A 19530-nucleotide genomic window follows, 5' to 3' on the forward strand; every position below is an offset into this window, starting at 1 on the left:
CTCCACCAGACGGGCACCAACGATCATGCCTCTTTGGAAGTCTGTCAGGTCGCCCATTTTACCGCACCACTTTCACACCACGACACTCACAGGTAAACGGGTTACTGCTGACGGAAGAGGAAGGTCCACATGACACATTTAAAACAAAAAACAATCGGCAACCGCAACACGCGTTGTACTGTGGGGGACCAAACGTACGTGTCCTGTATGAAGTGTTTTTAGATTTTTTGTTCTCTCCTTGTATATATATCCATGTATTATAATTTTAGATTACAGTCACGTATAAAGACATATTTATTACGGATGGAATTCTATTCAATATATGTCTCTTTTATAAGTTGATCAGTTTTCAGCGGAGCTAACAATGACCAAATGGTGTGTACTTTTAAAGATTGCATGTATATAAACGCAAACAAAATAGATTTAATACTTTCAATCTTCGTATCTCTATCAGGCAAGTAAACAGAAGAATACAGTAAATGCCTGTAATGAAGTAAACACCCCTTTTCTCACGAATACATGATACACATTTAACAGAAATTTCCACTTTTAATATTTCGTAAATCATTCTCTCTCAGAATATATCTAATTTTAAGAATTATAAAATTCGTTGAATATCTCACGATGGTTGAATTTACAATGTATTTTTCATTTACATTTTGTGGCTTTTCTGAGAATATTTGCCCTGTCAAAACTTTCCTGTGTTTTCAGATAAATTTATTTTCACGTATTACCAAGTTTATCAATCCATGTGTCTAAAATTAAAGTGAATAAAATCTAATGGGTTCATTGCCCGCCCAGTCCCGCTTCTGGCGGACTTTTATTTTTTTTCTTTTCTATTTTTTTTTTTTAACACGCACATTAGCAGTAATTATGGAAAAAGTTAATGTGGAAATTTATAATAAGTGGTCGTTTCATCACAAAATCTATACTTAATGTTCGCTGAAAACATTAGATTTTCTGTATATAAGCAAGGTGTTATGGTAAGATATCTATCAATTAGTACTTTCTTTCTACAAATAATTATCTGAAACTGCAGCGAAAGTTAATTCGAAACGGAACGGCACTAATGGATCGCGATGGTTATATTGGGCAAAATTCTGGTTCCAGCAAATTTATATTCAACTTGCAGTAGAGTAAAAGGTTTGTTCGAGTTTGGACAAATTTCTTTCTCGTTAATATTATCGTTACTCAAGATCCGCTTTAATAAGTTTTGCTTTATTTGGTTAGATTGAGATTTGGAAAATAACAACTACATAAAACTGACTTGGGTCTGATTGCTTTGTTCTGAGACATCATTCGAGAAGTGGGCAACTGATTTTCAATTTGTCGTCCTACAATACTTCGGATTGCGATACCTTTGTTCCCATTAAATTAGATCAAACATTAATATATATTACCGTATACGCTCGTTTAATGTTTGCACTCATGCAATGTCCACACCCAAACCTCAGAGTTAAAATTTTCCGAAAAAGAAATGAGCCACATAATGCCCGCAGCCTAGATCACAGGTTTCATCTACGGGTATTTGCACCTTTATTCTTGTTATATAACATCACTTATATTCATCTTTAATCATGATGAAGGGTAATTTTATCTACTGAAAGAGAAAAGTAACGTGCCATATGTTTTGTCTCCAGTTGTCGGCAGTAACTCGATGAAAAGGAGACGTTCTCGAAAATCAATTATGGAAAACCACGTTTTTTTTCTTTTTCTTTTTTTTTTGAACGACTCGTAAAGTCCGTATCCATATTTGACGTCGCTGTTTTAGTAGTTTAAAAAAAAAAAAAAAAAAAAAAAAAAAAAAAAAAAAAAAAGCGGACATTACGCGAGCGTATACGATATTAATCATAGTGTGATTGAATGTTCGAGTCCTTAAAAGTTGTGTGGTCGCTGTTTATTTAAGATATTACATAAACAAGACTTTCTCTTATTTTTTCAGACGATTTACTACTGGCCACTCCAACAGGACTCGAGAGCGTTCCTTTATTGCCTCGTGGTCTTGATAGAGATTGTTTTGTGATATATATACATGCTCTTCAAAGTGGGCTTTTCAGAATTCACTTGCAAGGACCACCAGGAAAGTAAGTGTTCTACTCTATATTGATTTAATGTATATTTGGGAATTCCTATGTTGAAAAAAATGTTCACTTCTTTAACCTTTCTAATATCGCACATTGCTTATTTGTTTTAAAATAAATTGTATTTGAATATTAACTAACTATCTAACTCTATGACCTATGGAACCCGGAGGTTCAATGCTGCGTTCACAGAAGCTCTCCATTGACTTCTGTTCTTAGCCAACTGGATCCAGGTTCTACTTTGTATTCCTATTTCTGCGAGATCCATCTTAATATTATCTTCCAATCTGCTCTAAATCTTTCTAATGGACGTTTTCCGATTGGATTTTCAGTTACAGTTTTGAAAGCGTTCCTACTGTCTTCCATTCTGTGTACGTGACTTGCTCACCTGAGCCTCCTATACTAGATGACCGTAACAGTGCTCGGTAAACAGTATAAATTATGCATTTCCTCGTTATGAAGTTTCCGCCATTCTCCATTCCCGTTCTCTTGGGTCCGAATATTCATCTCGAGGTTTTTATTCTCAAATATTTTCAGTCTGCATTCTTACCTCGAAAGTAAGGGATCATGTGTCGGAACCGTACATCACAACAGGCATGATTATCTTCTTATATATTTTAAGTTTCAAATTCGACGGCAGAATTCGCGACGCAAAAGATTTTGAACTGAATAACAACACGAATTCCGTGCTTTCAGTCGACATTTAATTTCTTCGCGGATATGGTTGTGATCTGTTAATATTCATCCTAGATATTTGAAAGTATCCACTTTGTCGAAAGTACTATTTGATATATTGACGCATCCATTATTTGCAGTATTACGATCCCAGTGAATTTCATGTATTTAGTTTTCTCTGCATTTAGTCCTAAATCCATGTCCCTGCAAGTGTTCAATAAGACCTCTGTATTTGAACATTACATTAAATAATTCCGGAATGGAACTACAAGACTGATCAAAAATATAATGAAATCGGAAATTAATCGTTAAATTTTACTTCCGGCTGTACAATCCGTGTTTTCTGGAATGTACTTTCCTTTGTCAGTAGCTGTGCTGCCTCCTACCTGACGCCAAGAGATGTCGCTAGCGTGTAGACAATTTGCAGACGAGCCGAAGGGTTGGGGAGATAACTATTATAATAATTGCAAGCCCCTTCTTTCCCCTTTCGACGTTGAATTTTTCAAATTCTTTCGTAATATGGTATTTTACGGCATGCATCTTGTGTATTGTCCTAATTATACACATAGATGAATTCATGATACTATTCACATGCTGTATTGCTTCAAGTGAAGATTATATCCTAGGGAGTAGTTCTAAATGGGCTTCCAAGTCATTTGTATCCTTACTTGCAACCGATCGCGTAACTAAAAACTACTACGCTCGAATTTAAGCCCATTCCTGGAGGAGATCCAAAAGAAAACTTAACCTTTCAAGCAGTCTAAATTCTTGATAATTCTCAGCGTAGCAACAGATGCTTCTTCAGATGTTGCTCCTTTGCCTATGTGTATGATATAAAATTTATAAATAAATAAATCGTCTTATAGCTTTTTTCGACCTTCTAGTAATTCATGCAACTAAAACTGTGCGATCATTTAATAACATTTTCTGTATGTGCTTACTTGTTTCAAAACTTGTGCTATATCTGTAAAAATTCATAGAGCTTTTGCTATGATGGAAGACATGCTTTGCTGTTCTCCAATAAGTGGTTGGCTTGAAGCCACGATTTAAAACGATTTAATAATGGAATAAGCAAAATTTCTAGTACATATTCCGGAGAATAAGACTTGTATAATAATAATAATAATAATAATAATAATAATAATAATAATAATAATAATAATAATAATAATAATAATAATAATAATAATAATAAAATAATAATAATAATAATAATAATAATAATAATAATAATAATAAAAGAGCTCAGCAAACTTACATCGCCTTGTTCTGCAATTAAATAAATAAGCCGCTGATCAGGTAGCGCCCAGTTTTACTCAGTAAAATCTACTGACGCAAGCAATTGACGCCAACAGCAACTTGCATTCGAAGCCAACGCATCACAACTCTGAAGAAAATGTTAACATTACTACATATGCTTATATTTATACGATACTTATTTTCTAAATAAGATCTCTTTTGCAATAAGAACAAAACAAGTAAATATTGTTTTAAAACTATTTTATGAGTTATGTATAAAATTCTGTTTTTACGTTTTTTCCTTGGCGGTTTAAACATTTATTGCAATGAACGAGTTTTTGGATACCCTACTCATAGAACTCTGCCGCCTTTGATGATAGTCACGATCGTTTTCGCACCTTCATTAGTGTCTCAATGCTTGGCTTCCATGAACGTCTTCAAGTAGCAGACAAGGTAATAGTCGCTAGGTGCAAGATTTGGATTTTATGATGGATGATCAAATTCCTATCAGTCGCAATTTATCGTGGATGTTTTCTCGATATTTTGTGAACAGTGTGACCTACTTTCGCACTTTACTATTTACTCATTGCATTGCCACTATACAGTTCACATATCTGGCGATGAATATTCTCAACTGTTACGTTTCTTGCTGTTAGGAACTGTCATTGTACTGTTACTATACACACCTCACATATTTCACCATTGCATGGTCACCATACACCCACATAGCTGGCCATGAGTATTCGAACTGACATGTTTCTTGTTTTTAAGAACTAGTTGACCTGTTTAGCCCTGGTTTTATATAGTACAGAACGTAAACTCATGTGTTGTAGAAATGCACTGATCGTGATAAAGGAAATAAATAGAATATGAATTTAGCTCATAAATGATAAACATATATTTTAAGACCACGCAGTTATATTTTCATTGTGTATTTCAGGATGACATTGGCGACGCCATTAGTGGATGGTATGGTAGTAAGTCGACGTGTACTTGGATCCTTGGTCAGGCAAACGTCCCTAAATATGTGTCGCAGACGTCGTTTAGAATTTGACAGGTATGAAATGAAACTATAATATTATTCTATTGACGGGGTATACTGTAAACAAATATAGTTATATATTAGTATTTGTATTTCACCCTTTAACGATATGCCACAACAGCTCGATTTGTTAAAATCTTATAACATACTCCGTATAAAAAAGATCACACACACTTTTAAACACTTAAATACATTATATTTTGTAGAGTATTAATAAGTATGCTATACACGTCCTTATTATACGACGTCTTGCTGTTATATTTTGATAATTACTTATAAATAAGTACATGATAACGAAACTGTTACCCTAGTAACCGGATCACAACCAATAAATAAACATCTTCACCTAGCGACGGAAAAATAACCATTTACAAAACATTATTCATGACATTCAATAACATTTCTTCTTCTTCTATTATGTAACTATTGCCAGGTGGACTATGATTTTTGCCCTGAGTATTAAGTAATATAAATGAAGTACACACATGGCAATATGGCAAATACATATTATCGTTGTAACCCCCCTCCTCCCAAGTAAGAAAACTTTTACTCAGGCATATGGCATTAATGTCAATTATAGCTCCCCACCGGATCATGTCCTCCTTTATGGAATTTCACTTTCTATTTATCACTTGGAAGTTTACGATCTTTACATACAGTAACACTGATGGTCATTTCAGCATACAGCAGTTTTTCTCTCGTTCAGGATTTGTCAGGATTGTTTTTTTTTCTTCGTCTGTATTATATTTTTTCCTACTTTCCTTGTATTATGTTTACAGAAAAAAAGAAGATGACTTTTGTGTACAGCATGATCATTATGCCTCTTTGTGACTCAGTACCTAACTCATAGTTTCTGAGTTCGATCTCCGGTGGGGTGCTAGTCTAGGACACAACTCTGAGTAGTAGCTTGGATCCCACTTTAGGCAGTAGACCCAGTCTTAAATAGCCTTTGTGCTGAAAAATGGACATTAAATTGCATATATGCAATTATAATCCAACAAGTTCAGTATTTAAAAATCCGAAAATGAGTATAAGACTCGAATTTAATATTTTATTATTGGAATTATTATATACCAGGGAATGGGAGATTCCTAGTTAGGTGGCTAAGGATAAGCATGAAGATCCCGACTTTTTTTTTTTTTTTAACATACAGTACATCTAGGTCGTCATGGTTCGTTTAATGTCTTTTCGAGATTCAAATCGGCTCTCTTTTAGCTTTTAATGTCACACTTAGTTTGGAAAATAGTCAAGAAAGGTAAGTAACTACGTTGAAAGAGTAGGAAGCCTGATGAACCAGAGTAATACTATGTCCGTACAAGGCAGCATAACTCAAGTGCAGTGAATGGGTGGATACATTTTTATGATGTAGCTGCCAAGTTTTCGCAGCTACATTTTCGGTCGTTTGCGCCTCATACCATCACGAAGGTGACGGAGAACCTCCAAGTTATGTTCTTCGATAATGTTTTAGATCTGTACTAATAATATATTTTCTCACTACAAATATGACTTCGACTTTGCTGGGTATCTGCAACCTTACTGTGTGTTATTATTTGGTAATTGGTTGTGGTGGAGTTGATGGAATTTTCCCATGTAACATCTAACCTCGTTTCAGGAATCATATCCGTAAACTCGCGTCATATCAGCAGCGAAAGTGGTGTTTAGGAATTTGAGGTTGTCTGTGCATTCTAAAATCTCCAACAAGACGTCGAGACGGAGATACTGCTTTGTCTTTACCAGCTTCAGCACGAATCTTCTGTTAAAATGAAAGTTACTGTGGCAGTGAGTATCACTGTCTCGTCCATAATCTCTTGGACGATGATACGACTGTCCTCCGCGACTGCGCATTTGGTTAATCACTTTCTCACATCAGGTTATTGAGAGCCAATCGGAACGTGATTCACTGTCCACTAACGCCCTGTTGTCGTTAAAGTTGTATCATTTGTTAATTTGTGTGATGTATAGGCATGATCACCGAAAGTCGGTTGAATCTCCCGACTGGTTTGTAATTGAATATCTCTAAAGTTTTCGCAACATTTAATGTAATCTCAAATCGTTCCTCGAATGAATGCAAATGAAAAAAATCTGACAACCATTACGCTCATTTACAGACTGTCTGCCAGCAATTGATAGATATAAGCACTTTTCCACTAAAGGTCACCAGCAATATGTTCTATATAATATTTTACACGTAATATGTCATACTGTCCCCTCCCAATTTCAATAGAAAAGACCCTTATTTCATTTTGTTTCCGCGGGGAAAATAGGCCTGATAGTATCTGTATAGACAACATATGCCGAAAAAAATACTCGGTAAGATCTTTAACCCTTGTTAATTCCGGCTTTTTTTTTTTTTTTTTTTTTTAAGGTAAATTATAGACTTTCAGTCAAGTGGCTAAAGCATCATCCCTATTTATTGTAGGATCATGGTTCATACTTCGTGTTTTTTCACAATAGAGCAACTTTTCCCTATCATGTCCCTGAGGCGGAAAATTTTGAGAGAAATCGGGATTTTTTTCTGAATTTTTTTGAGCCGCTCTAGACCCCCCCCCCCGGCTCAAAAAAATTCAGAACGCAGAGATCTGAAAATCAACTGTAACTAATAAGGGGTGTATTAAATGTGTGTATAAAATTTCAAGTTTCTATCTTAAATAGTAAGGGCGGGAAAAATATTTATCAATGATTCCCACAATACCCCAGATTACCGCAAAAGACCCTAATTTCAGGTAAAGAATGTTCAGAGACATCCCTATGTATCCTACGGTCATATTTTGTACCACATTGTAGAACATCCTTTCAAACGGCATTATTCACATGTCTCCATCATGTATCTAAGGCGGGAAAATCGGGAAAAAAGGGATTTTTGGTAAAAGATATTTTTTTCTTTACCTTTTTGCCCCCTTGGACGCCTCCCCCTCTTGTGTTAACGCAGAGATCTGACAAAAATCTGATAAATACGACTCGGTGGACAGAATGTTTGTGCAAAATTTCAATCTTCTAGGTGCAAAAGTAAGCCCGCCATAAAATAATAAAAATAGGCCTAACCCAAAAAATTTGTTTAAAGTTATGACGTCATCACCTCCTATGTCTCGACGCAGAAAGACGTGAAATCATACGTAACGTGTGCTACAATACCTCTAGATTTGAAAGCGACGTAAAAAGCTTTATTGGTTATTTTTTAATCGAATAATGAAGACACTTCTCTAGTACTTAAAAATAGGTACTAGAACTAATGTGAATTTCGCCGTCGTAGTTTCACTACTGAATAGAAAATTGAATCAAAGAAATATCAAGGGGAAATAATTTACATATTTGTAAATTTCGTTTTATCGATATGTCTTCCAAAATATCTTTTACTGATGTTAGTTTAACTTAACTTTGTTTTCATAATCCCTCAATACACCGTTCTCTTGTTCCAGTTACCAACCACCCCACGTGCGGAGGAGACTCAAGATCCAGGAGATAGTTCAGAAGTACAGGAGCAAAATGACAGAACCAGAACTTTACACGTATTTGTTTAGTTCTCCTCCTCCGAGTTGAAGTGCGTCACAAATGGAGATCTCATTGTGTCACTATCAGAGAAAAAGGCGTAATTTCTCTGTAAGTGGTCGTAGCTCATTGTTTTCTTTTCGCAGGCGAGAACGAAGAACCAAGAAATTATAAAGAAGTACTTAATGGAAACGGGATTAGTTTACTGCTGGGACATTTGTTGAATGAGGTTTGGACTATAAGAGTAGAATATAGAGGGTATGCGGAATCATAAACTATCGTTAGACCTAGAGAATGGAATCTGCTATTGTTTTCAAGCCATCTTTGATATTACTTTCCATCTCTACGTGATTGTAATTTAACTGAGAGGTCTGCTTGATCCATTAACACAAGGACTTCATACAGTAGATCTAGATCTATTAATGCTCATATGGTGCTCTCACTTGATATATATATTTGTGCGTGTTTCTCAGGATAAAAATACATATACATGTATATTTTTAGATTAAGGATGACTACATGTATGTATTTGAAAGGCTTGAGACAATAATTTGCTATGGTGTGCTTTCTCCTTTTTGAGAAAACCGTATTTACTGGCTCCTAAATGACATTTCTTTTAGAACCCGATTTAAGAGAATTCAGTGATTTGTGCTTGATCTATTGGAAATTTTGATGATTTAAGTGATCACGTCAAAAAATGCTGATGGAAGTGCGGCGCAACACATTATTGTCACAGGCCTTTCATTTAATGGTGAAACTTCAAATTCCAAAGATATTCGCACATCCGGTTTTGTGTGTTTCCATATGTCATAGGGATGAGTAGAAAACAATGAAAGTTCTAAGAAAAATATATATATTTATATCAGAGAGAATTTTCAGGCACGGAATTCAGCTGATAACACTCGATCAAGTGGCTTTATCTAGAAAATGTTAATGGTGTCGAATACGAGCGCCATCTTGTTTTCGTTTTTTTCCTAACCCATTGATTTGTATGGGGAATTATATTTCTGGTTTCTTTGAAATAAACTAGAATTTAAATGATGTGAATTCGTTTTTAAAGTTCATTTAAATGTCTCGTACTTCGTGAAAATTAAGTTATCCATTTTGAAAAGTGCGAGGAACATTAATCAGTAAAATCACATAATTATTATTTCAGTTTATTTCAAAGAAAACGAAGAAATAATTCTCTGTACAAATCAGTAGGCTAAAATACGAAAGCAATTCGAAAAGAAAAAAATATACGCCGTTTATTTATCAATGACGTACACTCGCTGATATAGAACTTTTATTATACACATTAGAAAAGTACAACATTGTATTACTTTTCAACATATTTACCACTCAAATTGAGGCACTTGTCATAACGTTTTACAGTGTTCGAAATTCCTCCTGAAAGAAAAATATCTCTCACCTAGGAATAAAGCTACCTAAGAGAATTGTGAAGCACATTGTTACTGTCGAAGTAGTGGACGCAAGCCACTCTTCCATGTGTCTGAAGAGGTGGTAGTTCCTCGGCACCAAATCTGTGCTATACGGAGGATGATCAAAAACATCCTAGTGGAACTGCTTCAAAAGGTTTTAATATGTCCAGCGGTGTGCAGGCGAGCAATATCGTGAACTAACACCACACCGGAAGTCAGCATGCCTCGACGCTTGTTTTGGATGGCTCGTATGAGTTGTAACATTTCATAGTAGACTTATGAATTGATTATAGAGAACACACATTGGGCAGATTTTTCTATTGGAGCGTTCATTTTCAACTGTTATGGCGGACGAGTGAACTGTAGCACAACCTTTTCCTTCCACTGTTCACTGTCTACTGAACTATTGCATACAACGCCATAGGACTGATGTTGCTCTTCCCGGCCGTTTCTCGTATATGCACAAACGTAGTTTTTTTTTTTTTTTTTTTTTTTTTTTTTGCCCTCGTATAAAGATAGCAAAGGTATCAACACCGTTAAAATGGTTGTTCAGTGTCAAATGGTATACCAGAGTAAGAATCAAACCTAGAGTGAAGTTCAAGGTATTACAATGGGAGCGCAGATGCTAAGTCATTTCTATATTATGACTTGCATATGCAGCGAGCAATAGAAAAGACTTTCTACAACTTTAGCAGGAAAAAAGAGAAAAGGCTTTGAAAAAAGTTTCGTGAGGGAGAAAGGCCGTTTGGAAGAGGACACGTGTCTTAGATCGCTCACTTCGACAGGAAGAATCATAGGCCTGTGATGACAAAACCCTGTCCGCATTTCTCTCTCTCTCGTTATTACAGAAATCCTCATATAAAGGCCCATTTGCATTTCTCATGCGTCTTTGTCTACAGGATATAATCACTCGACATTTAATAAACTAAATATTTAATTTCACTTCAAGATCCTCTTTTTTTTTTTTTCCTTACGAGTGTAGGAATGAATTCAATAACTTCTCAACTTTCGAAGAAATAACGTGCATAAATACATTATTTTATTTGGATTGGATTAGAATTTAGCCTGCCTTTGAACAACGAAGTTATGTGAAACCTACAGTTTAATGTATGAACATGAGAGCTTCCACCGGGAATCGTACCTTGGTCTCCTGCCTAAAGAATGGGTACATTAACCATATAATCATAAAGGGGGATCTATTCATTTTATTGGCTGATATCTGAAAAATATATATTAAGGAACTACTGCAATATTCTATTCCTGATAAGACACGCACAGAATCTGCAAGAAAAAATTGATTTGCTACATATAAGAATGGTTCTGTAAAAATTGTTGGTTCAAAATTAGATCTCAAGCCGGATGAAGTTTTCTGCTTTGAGCAAGAATATTGATAACTGCGGAATTTCTCTGTATTTATGTGTCCGTTGTCGTGTTTCACTGTAATGTTTTTGATTTTTTTTTTTTTTTTTACCATTCCTGAAGTTTGAAAGATGTATCCAGGAAAAGTTAGGTAAATAATTATTACAGGAATTTTTTATGTAATAAATGTCACAATATTTTAATATTTTGTAGAAAATACTCAGTGATCATTGTTGTCGAAGCTGAATTCTGTACTAAGCTGCTGACAACTGCAAGTTTATATTGGTTGTAAACATACAGACTCTGCTATATTATACTGTCGTGGAATGTGAGCTGCGATGTTCAGAAAGAGAAAATATTTTTAAACGAAAAGAGGAGAAATCGTTTATATCCTTAAAAATGACCATTTTGCACATTTTTGTTAACTGAATAATAATTATTAACTTTACGGTGCCAGTGTGTTTATCCCAGCGAGATCATTTCGAGAGCCGTTGCTACTCTCATCCTCGGTCGCTTTAATTAGAGAAAAGGAAAAAAAAACGAGGGAAGTTTCTCTTTCAACGTCCATTAAGCTGTCAGACGAGAACCGTTTGAGATGATGAAACAGAAATAACAGGCTTTGCCCATCCCACACACCGAAAGACGGATTCTACCTTTCAAATATTGTGGAGCAGCAAGTGTGAAAACATATCAAGTACAGTCGAAGCGCTCACCAAATGTGAACGACGTGATAGAATTTGGTTTCTTCAGGTGGATTCTAGTTTACTGAAATTCCAAGATCAGACACTTACTGAAATCATAATCAACCCCTTTCACGAACCATAAGATTTACGCGTTGAGTAAGATCGTGTGCCGCCACAGATTTACTCTCGTCGTGTATGTCGATAAGTCCTTTAAACTCTGCATCATTTATTCATTGAACATCACTTATATAAAGTACCCATTGTAATTCTTACTCATTCTATCGATGAATTGCACCTGTATTTCCTTCCGCCTGGAGAAATCGAATTGTATCATGTAGTTCATACTTGGCGGCCGCTTCAATTGCACTCGATATGTTTTCATCACGCAGTTCACACTGGGCGGAAGCTTCAACCGATTCAGTTGCGCTCGATATGTTTTCATCACGCAGTTCACACTGGGCGGAAGCTTCAATTGTCTGTTTTTATCACGAGTTCACACTTGGTGGGCGCTTCAATTGCACTCGATGTGTTTTCATTACGTAGTTCTCACTTGGCGGACACTTCAGTTTCCCGTTTTTATCACGAGTTCATACTTGGCGGGCGCTTCAATTGCACTCTATATGTTTTCATCACGTAGTTCACACTTGGCGGGCGCTTCAATTAGGCTCAATATGTTTTCATCACATAGTTCACACTTGGTGTGCGCTTCAATTGCACTCGATATCTTTTCATCACGTAGTTCACACTTGGCAGGTTCTTCAATTGCACTCAATGTGTTTTCATCACGTAGTTCACACTTGGCGGGCGCTTCAATTGCACTCGATATGTTTTCATCACGTAGTTAACATTTGGCGGGCGCTTCAATTGTACTCGATATGTTTTCATCACGAGTTCACTCTTATCGGGCGCTTCGATTGTACTCGATATGTTGTCGTGCTCGCTACTCTACAGTGATTAAACGACAGAATCTGTATTTCAGTGTGCGGGATGGGCAATGTCCAGTGAACAATTTCTTTTAGGATATAGTATACAACAGTTCCTCATCATTTCCCGACTACTCACGAAGTTCAGTCTTTTACGGATTATTCATTGAGGATCTAGGAACTTGAAAATGGGGTAACAAAGCGACTTTCATTTACTTATCGACTGATACGAAAATAAAAAAGAACGAACCTGTATTCACCTTTGTTGTTCTTCTTACGTGTTGTTTTTCTTCACGACTGCTGATTTCAAATGTCTGAGGTGTACGGAGTAGTACCAAGCCAAGCGTGATTGCTTAGCGGTGTTTGCAGACAGAAAGAAAGGTTTGGGGGTCATTCCGTACAGGTTTTCGTGAAGACCTGTACGTACCCGTTACTTTATGTGCGCCTTTGTAGTGTCCTTGTACTTTATATTTCACTATGTGTGTATGTGTGTGGGGGACTTGAACGCATATTGCATGTCTCGTGCTCGTGGATAGTTCTTACTGTTGCATTACGTACAACGTGATGGTATTTCATGTAGAAGTTGTAATAGCACACATAAGAAACGCAGATCACGGTGTACTCATACTGCGTACTCCAGTGTGAGTACAACATGATCTGGGTTTCTTCTGTGTTCTGTTACCACTTGTACATGATATACCACCATTTCTGTACGTGATGCAAGAGTAAGAACTATCCTCGAGTACGGAACACGATGAGGAACTGTTGTATACTATTACCTTCTTTTATTCCCGTTCGTATGTAGTTCTCTGGTAGCTTAACGAAGGTTGAAAAAAATCTCTCATAAAGAAACCACGAAACTTTTAGTTTATCAACTATCAGTTCACAGTTGGGTAAACACATTCATACTGTAAGGTTCGTCATATCTTTTATTTATATCTGTATTAAATCATCATAAGATTCTTCAGGTATGTTAAATTAAGCCTTTTGTACATTACGCAATGTTCCCTATAAATTGAATCTACTTATACTGATTTAAAAACCTTCAACGTTCTAGTTTAATATAATTTTTTCATTGTAATCTCATAATTACTATTTCAATAATGTAGTTGTTTATTTCTGTGACAGGTGTTTCATTTTTTTAACATCTGCGTTTGAAAAATTCCAAATTCAAATTAATATAATTTTAGAATTGGTTTCTTTGAAGGAAAACTCGTAACTGACATGTAGAAGAATATATATATAAATATATGCGAGAATATAGTTTCGAAATTGAAACAGACTTTTAGTTTCAAGGAATGCTGTAGGTGTTTCTTAGTGAGAAATTGGGCCAGAATTTTGGCTGTGAGAAAAAGAAAGTTTGTAAAAGCAAATATTACTTTTCCATCGAAACTTGTATTGTTTTCTACAAAGAAAAATATAAGACATTATTTATTTTTGTAGGGTCAATTCCAGAAGCCCAAACTATTCTATAGAGAAATATACATTTATGGCTCTGTTTCAGAATTCGATTTGCAAGTACTGTTTCATGTTTTGATGGCGAGTTAAAAGTATGAAAGTACAATTAACATGAAACTGACAAGGACAGGACATGAACCTGTCATCCGGACATCTGAATCAAACCTAGTCTGTTCGATAAACATAAGAAAGATATGTTCATACTCAAAAAATTAGGCGCCATTGACAACAGTAAGTCCCTAGGGCCCATTAACCCTGTTAGTATAAAGAAAATCGTAGACTCGCAGTGAAATAGCTGTTTCATCAACACTGTTCGTTGGAAAGTCATAGTTTATAGTTCGTTCTCCTCAGCATGAAACAAATTTTCCAGAGGTGCTATGTATTGGGACCCATAACGTACTTGAACAGATAAAATTGGGAGAATGTCGGGAAAATTCCCTCCATAAATCCCTCTCATCAACTTTCGACCCCTCTGGAGTGGCTCCAGGCAAAAGTACACAATCCAAATGTATATCGAAAAGTACTATAGAGGATAAGAAATGTGTATACCAAGTTTTGTATTGTTAGACAGAATATGTATGAGGTGAAAGCGTTCCCTCATATCTATTCCGTCTATTAACACAAAACTTGGTACATATATTTCTTATCCCTTATAGTATTTTTTGAGATAAATTGGATTTTGTGCTTTTACTCGAGACTAGTCGAGAGGTCCAAAGATAATAGGAGAGATTTCTGAAGGGAATTTTGCCGACATTCTCCCAGTTTTCCCTGTTCAAGTACTTTATGGGCGCCAATACATAGCACTTCTGGAAAGCTTGTTTCTTGCTGAAGAAAATAAACTATAATCTATGACTTTCCAATGAATAGTGTTGATGCAACAGCTATTTCACTGCGAGTCTACGATTTTCTTTATACTAACAGGGTTAATGGTTCCTAGGGACTTACCCCGTTGTCCATGGCTTTTTTTTTTTTTTTTGCATGAACATATCTTTATGTTTATCGAATGGACTAAGTTTGATTCGGTTGTCCGGATGACAGGTTCATGTCCATTCCTTGTGAGAACGTCGCTAATCCTCGTATTATTGAGAGTTATAATTATGTCCTTCTTTGTTATTGTTCTGAACGATATATGTGTAGTAGAACCTTAGATATTGATGTATTCGCACTTATTTGTTACTTAAATGAAGTAAAAGTATTAAATGAACGGGTGGCAGACAGTTAAAACTAATAGTATATAATCAAGATACCTTGTCCATTCATTTCCTATGTCTGTATGAAGTTGTGTGAATGCTGTTCATTGTATATTTTTGTAATGCTGATAGAAATAACACTTCTAAGGACATAATTTATGTTAAGAAAATAACTTTTTGTTTGATAGGGGTTCTCCAGCCTATTTCATATAATGTAGCTTAGGCGCTGCCATACTTAAATGGTTAGCGTTCTCGCCTTGGTGCAGGAATCCCATTTCAATTCCCGATTGAGAACTCGTGTGATTCGAACCCTACGTTTAGCTGTAGGTCCAAATCTTATATAGCCACGGTCTTCCACATTGCAAACTCGAAATTGACATCTGGAGTGAAAATTGACCTAAATGAGAAGACAACCAACCAAAATTGACCTAATAGAAATGGTATTATACAATGTTTTAGTACAGCTAATAATTGGTTTAATATATTATTGAACAATGCGTGAGGCCCTTGGTTCGATGCCTAGTCAAGTAAATTTGTGGTGGACAACATCGTGTCCGTGGGTTTTCACCCGTTTTCACCCACATTCTGTTTCCACCAATTATTCCATCATCATTCACTGCCTTAATCACCCGTCTCCCTTAGCCTAACGGGCATAATCGTGGGATGTTAAACTGAAAGATTTCATTTCATTATTGAACAAAATTGATAATATCCATTTCTAAGTTACTTTAAAATGCTCAAATGTTTGAGACTGTAGTAACACCTTCTATTTCACATTGGAGTTGCATTGTGAGTTTCTTCATGTATTATGCATTATGATCAGTTTTTTTAAATGGCAAGTAGCAGGTTTCTGAGACTCGGATATTAAAAAATTGCGTATGTTTGAAGCGAAATTCAATTCATAGTAAACAGTACGTAGTAGTGAGAATATATTTCAATGTGGAGTTGAAAAATAATGGCCAGTTGTGTGTTCACGGAAACGAATGTACGAAAATGTTGAAACTATTGAAAATTTTGAAGTCTTTTTCTGACCGTACTCTCCTTAAATTGTTTTCAAAATAGTGATTAACCTAGAAGTAGTGAGCCTTCCATAGGTTGGAGAGCCCCTGTGTTAAGGTATACATTTTATATATCAATATCACGTATTTACATATATGACGCTAATCACTTCCTGGTATAGCCACTAGCGAAAGTGTCCTATCTTCCTTCTGTTTGTTCTTTCATGGATAACTTAGGTGTATATTATCCAACTTAAATACGGTGTTTGATAATTTATAGTTACATATTATCCTTTTCAAAAGAAATTCTATTTAAGTTGATCATTATGTACTCAAATCAATGATTTTAAAATATATTAGTGGAAGTTTTGCACCTTAGTATAAGACAATACACCTTGACTCTCTGTAAAACAAAGCTTAATATCGTGTCTGATAAATCGTCTGATTGTGTTCCAAATTTAGTCATTCCAGCACTATTACCTGTGAATATTGTTTATATTTCTTGTTCTTTTTAAAAGTGTATCGTTACTAATAATTCATATATTTTATCAGTATGTATTTCCAGTTCTTTCGAAAATTATTTTTGTGTCGTATGAAAAGTTTTTACGTGTTTCTGTACAACAGAAATAAACCACAGAAGCGAAATGTAGTCGAATGTTTTCGATTGACCAAATTCATTTTTCAGCTATCTGAGAGTATTGGCAGATCAAGTAGATTAATTAGATAGGTCAGTATGACTACATCTTTTCCGAAGTAAGTTACATCGAAATCTTGTAATACGTACCTACATTACATCACGAAATTAGACATCCAGTTTCACGAATAACCGTTTTTAAAAAAAGTCAGTATTATTAAAGGTTTTCAGTACGTATTTTTCACTTAAAACTCTGTAACAACAGACAACTAATTTTTTTCAATAATGGGCTGTTTAACACCTACAAAATGCAATTGATGAATATAATTTAAGTTTCTTTAGGATAGAAATTTTAAGTGTCGGCAATTATGACGCCAAAAAATTGCGCACTAAAATTCCTAAGTATGAGAAAAGACCTGAAAGTGGTTGTTTTGTTCATTTATTAGCTGTGTGTAAAAACTGTTAGGCTTATTTTCTAGGATTTTGATGTTCTTTATTGTCTTTAAGTTATCCACTTAAAGGCAAGTTTATTGGGAAAGATAGTGAGGATTCTTATGATAATTTACCGTTTTATTGTCTGTCATCACTGATGATAAGGAAGAACTTCACCTTAAAATACATATTACTCGTAATCTGTTTCTTCAGTTACCTTTAACCATAGTTTCTCTTATGATTTATTTCTTCCCTTACATTAAAATACGTGTTGCTCTTTATAAAAACGTCATCAGATAATTTGTTTCTTCTGTTACTTTAGAACACTTGTTGATCTTCTAATTTATTTCTTCCGTTACCTTAAATTACGTGTTGCTCTTACGATCTGTTTCTTTTGTTACCTTAAAATACTCTTTATAATTTTTGTTACGTTACACTAAAACACATGCTACTCTTCTGATCTGTTTCTTCCGTTACCTTAAAACACGTTTTGTTATTCTGATTTGTTTCCTCCGTTAACATACAACACAACACACATTACTCTTACGATTTGTTTCTTCCGTAGTACAGAACCGTGTAATCACTTTTTATTCTACTTGTTATTATTTTATTTACGTGGGAATTGTTTGTTTGATCACATGCTCACTGTGTAAAAAGTTATTGTATAATTTTGGCATTGTAGAGCTGTCGATTATCTGATAAGGCCACATTACTGTGTTATTTAATTTATTACCAGTGATAATGTTACCGTTTTAAAATTCTGTAGATGTAGATCTTGGTTTGTCAGGGTCTTTGTGTATTTAATGCGTTATAGTTGTGATAAAAAAAAAACTGTTTATTTTTATTTATTGCACATCGTTTAATATCTTCGAAATTGTAAAAAAGACTGTATTTAATAAATTATATAGTACTGTAGAATTTGCATTTTATTTTCGACATATGATACCTTAATATGGGAATGCTACAAATAAGAGTGTTTCCTTCGTCAAGCAATAATTACAAAATAATTTGGTAATACATAGTATTTACATTTTTTTATATGAATGTTTATAATCTTTTTTGAAGCATGACATTCCAAGCTGGTATTGTCGACTGGTGGAACCTGAATTCATAGTTCAAGAATGGCATCACAAGATGGTGGTGCTCTTAGCCACCCGAACCTGAAATTTAAAAGAATTAATAAAGTAAATGGAATAATATTCGAGACTTCTTAAATACTTACAAGCAAAAGTGTTTTATTGAAAACATAATTACCTGAGAATGATGTTGGTTGAATCTTTCGAGGCTGGAAGCATCTTTTCAAATCCATTTTTTTTAATTCAGATCTCTGGTTTTACTTCATATTTTTGTGGTGGTTTTTATTCCAGATTGTGCAACATTGCATTGGATTCTAACGTTTGATATTGCAAGTTCTGTAAAAACAAAAAACTGTTTTGTTTCTGATATGATAAACACATCTATTCGGCGTGTGCTGAAAGAAAGGAATAAGAAGGTATGATGAAATTATGTGTTAAATAAATTGAAACAATCCACGGTCGTTGATTCGAGGCATTGTTCTGAACATAAATTGAAATTCACGTAGTGGTTTTGCCTTGAGCTTTGGAATATAGATAATAATAAGCATACTGTTGAACCTAAACTTTGCATTTGTATATTTTACGTACAATAAATGCAATGAATTTTTAAGAATGCAATATGTTGTGGTACGTAAAGAGAAATACCATAGCTATCAAAATATTCTCCATGGCCTTGGTTGTCAATAGAAATTGCAATCCAGTGACTATCCAATTTCGTGAATAGATCCTGTGTTTACAATGATCGCTAACGGGAGAAAAATATGTAAGAATTACAAGTATTCCTGTAGAGTGATTTCTAAATAAGGAACTTCTATTTGAGACACTAGCTAGTT

At 34.9% G+C, this 19530-nt stretch overlaps 1 protein-coding gene across 5 annotated transcripts in view; it reads left to right on the forward strand.

Annotated features, from left to right (window-relative positions):
• The window catches only part of LOC145685959 (ral GTPase-activating protein subunit beta), a 123340-nt gene extending 104801 nt beyond the window's left edge, over positions 1 to 18539 (forward strand). For all 5 annotated transcript variants that reach the window (XM_081758747.1, XM_081758748.1, XM_081758745.1 and 2 more), the window contains 3 exons: positions 1943 to 2084; positions 4936 to 5052; positions 8454 to 18539. In XM_081758747.1, coding sequence (XP_081614873.1) covers positions 1943 to 2084; positions 4936 to 5052; positions 8454 to 8574 — 380 coding nt within the window. In that variant the 3' untranslated portion in view covers positions 8575 to 18539. The remainder of the gene's footprint in view (positions 1 to 1942; positions 2085 to 4935; positions 5053 to 8453) is intronic.
• The last annotated feature ends 991 nt before the right edge of the window (positions 18540 to 19530 follow it).

This window comes from Thermobia domestica, chromosome 5, assembly GCF_964235325.1.
Source record: "Thermobia domestica chromosome 5, izTheDome1.hap1.1, whole genome shotgun sequence".
NCBI lineage: Eukaryota > Metazoa > Arthropoda > Insecta > Zygentoma > Lepismatidae > Thermobia > Thermobia domestica.